This window comes from Lolium rigidum, chromosome 2 (genome assembly GCF_022539505.1).
Source record: "Lolium rigidum isolate FL_2022 chromosome 2, APGP_CSIRO_Lrig_0.1, whole genome shotgun sequence".
Classification (NCBI taxonomy): Eukaryota; Viridiplantae; Streptophyta; class Magnoliopsida; order Poales; family Poaceae; genus Lolium; species Lolium rigidum.
In genome coordinates, this window is record NC_061509.1 from 151,770,537 (window position 1) to 151,775,396 (window position 4,860).

General features: G+C 41.1%; 1 protein-coding gene across 1 annotated transcript; it reads right to left on the reverse strand.

Annotated features, from left to right (window-relative positions):
* Positions 1-471: 471 nt before the first annotated feature.
* On the reverse strand, positions 472-3,712 carry LOC124687475. The gene is made up of 3 exons (XM_047221255.1): positions 3,611-3,712; positions 3,242-3,532; positions 472-1,144 (listed from the first exon to the last, which is right to left on the reverse strand). The coding sequence occupies exons 1-3, from the start codon at positions 3,710-3,712 to the stop codon at positions 557-559; spliced, it is 981 nt and encodes a 326-aa protein (XP_047077211.1). The 3' UTR covers positions 472-556.
* Between the last annotated feature and the right edge of the window lie 1,148 nt (positions 3,713-4,860).

The following is a 4,860-nucleotide window of genomic DNA, read 5'->3' on the forward strand; positions in this document are numbered from 1 at the left end:
GTCTGGGAGGAGAGTGTTATAGTATTGATGCATCGCAATCCTGATTGCTTTTGTTATCCTGCAATGAGTCCCTCGTAACCATATTTTGTATCTGGTACAAAGAAATAAATGGAAAAAATAACAGGGAGATAGAAAAAAGGCACAAAATTCTGGGTGAAATCTAGCATAACTACAAAAGATGAAAAAGTACAATATATAAGCTGATTCGGTGGAACTGGAAAGACATAGAAACCATGCAAAAATTACACTATTTTGAGGTAACAAATACATAAAACGAAACTTAAATGGTGGGATCTTGTAAGAAAAATATCCCAGTAAGCGGATAATTATCAAGGACCAAGAAACCCCATTAGCACACAAGAAGACAAATCCCAGTATGCGGATAATTATCAAAGACCAAGAAACCACATTAGCACAACGTAAGGCCTGAAGTAGTGAAGCTAGGGTGAAGTTGGAAAAGAAGAAAACAGATTTAATACCTTCGACATATTCACATTCTATCATGCTCTGCGCATCGTGATCAGGGACTGCAAGCTACAAGCTGCAGAGACTAAAATCAGCAAATGTCCATTGCTTCCAAAATCTCAAAATGCATCAGCAGACTACGTGGTCTACCATCAAAGTACATCTTTTCAGCTAGCAACAATCTCCCTTCACATCTTTTAGCCTCATCATGAAGCAATTCTAGCATTCTGTCTTTCTCTGCCCAGATCCAAGGGCGGTTCGGGTCAGTCCACTGCCTCGGAGTACCATGAAGGGCAAAAAAGAGATTATTGCTAGCATGGCAAACATAATTGGCTACCCCTTTGATCACATCATGATCAGTAATGTATGCTCCAGTACAATTCAGGCCAACATCCACAAAATGGAATTCACAAATACTTGATAAAACATCACTAGCTGTAGCAGGAACAAGCAGATTACGGGTCAACAGGGCTGTGCTTCGTTGTAAAACATCAACTGAACTTTTTCTTGATATGGAGAACCAATAGGAAAGTTCTGTCACAAGCTGGTTGACAACAACTCCACCCTTGCTGAACCCCAGAATGATAGTCCTAGGAGGAGAGTGCGATAGTATTGATGAAGTGGGTTCTTGATTGCTTTTTGAATCCTTCAATGAGCAACTAGTAACCATATTCTGTATCTGGCAGAAAGAAAGAAATGGGAAAAATAAATAGAGAGATACAAGAAGGCACAGATTTCTTGGTGAACTCTAGAATGACTGCATGAAATGAAAATATGAGTACAATATGCTGATTCAGTGAAAGTGGAAAGACATAGATACCACATGAACTATTTTGATGTAATAAATAAATACATAGAAGGAAACTGAAATGGTAGGATATGTAAGAAAGCAGGATTTCTCAGTACGCGAATAATTATCAAAGACCAAGTAACCAAATTGCCACACAAGAAAACCAACATAAGCATACACGGCAGTAAACTACTAACACAATAGGTGTTCTCCAAAAGTTATGTGAAGGATATATTTTCTAATTAACAGTCTGTTAACAGTGTTTATTTTGGTTTCAGTTATCTTATAAAGATTCACCAAACATAGGGCATCTCACCATTATCCATAATCATATACTACCTCCGTTTCAAGGAATAAGGTGTCCTCGTTTTACGAGTTTTTTGTTTGACTAAAAATTAATTCAAATAGATAAAGATTGTTTGTATAAAATTAGTATCATTAAAAAGTGCTTTTCAATACGAATCCAACAATACTATATACATATAATATAATCAAGATTTTGTTCCTCAATTTTTATGGTCAAAGTTCGTCTTGGAATACGCGTGCGCCTTATTCCTCGAAACGGAGGTAGTAAGATAGATTACAAGGTTACAATGTAACAAGATTACTATCACCTTTACGTAAAATGAAACTTAAATGGTGGGATCTTGTAGGAAAACTGGACATCTCAGTATGCACATAATTATCAAAGGCCAAGAACCCGCATTAGCACAAAAGAACACTAACTTGTTATCAAAGACCAAGAACCCACATTAGCACACAAGAACACTAACATAAGCATACACAGCAGTAAACTAGTAACACGGTAGGTTTTCTCCAACAGTGATGGGAAGGATATATTTTCTAAGCAGCAGTGCATTAAAAGTGTTTACTTTGGTTTCAGTTAACCTACAGAGATTCCCACTAAACATGGGGCATCTCACCATCATCCGGAATCAATATAATAAGATAGAATATGACATTAATATGTAACAAGAATATGGTAGTCTGTGGTATTACTATCACCTTCGGATTTACCTTGGAATACTGGCCCATGAAAATACACGAAAGATTATGGTAGTTTATGGTATTAATAAACTGAATCAAGCATAAACATCGGCATGTTTGCTAACCTATTCATCGTCTCTACAAGAATCTTGGTTAAATCGTGCAGGCAACTTCATCCATAAAAGGCCAAGCATGTCAGTTGCATTTGACTGAAGATTGCATACTACTGTCAATCTCAAAGATTGCACAACACCATCATCCTATGAGGAGCATGGTAAAATGATGTGCGCAAGCCGTGAAGAGACTGTCACTGAGATTGACACACTCAAAGATGATGAAGAGACCGTGGGCAAACTTGGCATGGTCCACACAGGCCTCTTGGGTCAGTATGAGTTATACTTGTGCAGACAACCCATGTAACTAAGGACCAGAAAATGTACCCAGTTCCCACGTCAAATCTATGAATAATCTAATAACCCTAGCATTCTTCCAGTGTTGTACTAGACATGGCGCTCTAGTACTGTTTAGTCTCTATTCCGTGGGTACAGGATTACTAGGATTGCGACGCTTTATGCTAATATCTAATTCTACCAACGAACATGCCCTAAAGGGAAGGGAAGTGCACTACAACATAATGATGCTAAGAATTGCCACCAGAAAGTCAGATCTGCTTATGTACTAAGAGGGTTAATATGATTGGAGGGCACATTATTGAATATAACTTGTGCTACAAAGAGGCTAATAAGTGACAGAGAATACATTCATGTGCAACTTGTGAATTAAAAGGCATTCTCTTTAGAAATGGATCCAAGATGTGTTCAGCAAACTAATTTCAGAATGCTACTAGTAACTCACAGAAGCAGCCTTGAACTGAACATTCAACCTATCCGCAAATTTGAAAAATATACCAGCCCAAACACACCTCAATCACTGTAACATCACACCCTAGCCACAAATTTGACAAGTACTGAACATTTTCAAACCTTACGAAAACCGTACCTCCTCAATACAATGTGTCAAGATGTTGGCAACGCCGGCCGCCGCTGGTAGGCCACTGGGGTCATACCGCTCTGGGTCTCCAACGGTGTCCACGGACGGAACGAGCTCTCGGTAGACTGCAAACGGCCCAGCGAAGCAAGCGGCATCGACCACCCACGCGTTGGCTTCCCCGGCGAGCTTCCCAGCGAGGAGCCCGGCGAGGTAGGCGGCGTCCGAAAGCCGCTCGATCGCCGGGTCGCCGGTGCCGCGGGCGCGGTCTCCCGTGAACAGGATCGCGTTTGCGCGTGGAACCTGGCCGGCATCAAGCCATCAGGGTCGTTTCAGGCTCTGGGGAGAGGAAACGGGTGCAAGGGAGGCGTTCGTCCTTACGGCGAGGGTTTTGGAGTGCGTGAGGATGAGGGAGGCCGCGACGCGGAAGAGGGGGCCGCCTCGGGAGAGCGGGACGTGGAGGTCGCCGGTCCACCGCTCCATGGCGGCGGCGATGTCGCCGGAGTTTCTTTTTTCTTTAGTTGGAGAGTGGTTGGGTAAGCTGGGACTGAACGCAGGGAGCTCTCGTTCACCGCATTTACCATCGATGGGCCGGCCCAATAAGTAGGCACTGTTTTACTTTCACTTTTTGTTTTTAGTAACTCGAAATCATATCCATATTTAATTGTTTTCTACAAGTCGATTTCGATAATGAAATAGAAAAAATTATGTTGCAAAAAAGTTTCATCTATATATATCATAGTATGTGTGTACATGTTTTGAAACAATATGAGCACTATTTAAAACCTACATGGACAATTATTTTGATATAGTTGAATGGTTTTACTGGACCATCAACATTTTTTAAAGCACAAAGGGGTCCCTCTAGAATTGACCTTCAGAGAGAGAGAAGCAGCCTCAAACTGTTTCACATGATGTTTTCAAGTTCTATGACCGCCGGGTCACCCTATATCTATAACCATTATGAGGCATTGGAGAGCTAGGAGGATTTAGCTCCTCAAACTCAAAAGGTTTGAGGAAATCCGATGGGAGGAGGAGACACCAACCATTATGATGGATGAAGAGTAGTGCTTTGCCTACATCAAGATAAATTTTCACTTGCATTACATTCACTTCTTCCTAAGCTCACATATTATGAACTAAAAACTAACTAACTATGTTCTCATCACCCGAAGAACGCTAAGTACATCAATAGGACCATTCAAAACTATGCTCAGATGAAGATCATCTATGGTGCTTGTATTTCCAACACGCTCATCTCCGCGTTTGCATTGCATCGTGCTCTAGCCACCTCATGGAGAACAAAACACAAGATATTAATTTTCCTACGACGATCCCTGATCGCATGATGAGTTGGTTTATTACAAATTAAGTTGTCAAAATCGTGATTCTGCCCCTGGGCACGGCGATACGTCAAGCTTGCTACGGTCTCTCTTTCACCAAAGGAGATTACTTCCATCTCCTGCGTCACCAAGTTATGTTCGCAGTGCCTTGGACATATATTGTTAAGGGGGAAAAGAACGCCAAACGTAGTTAATATTTGAATAACCATTGGAATATACCTAATAATTATGAATACTTTTAATGATTTTTCTAGTGTAGGGGGCCACGGCCCCCTTTGCCCTAGTGAA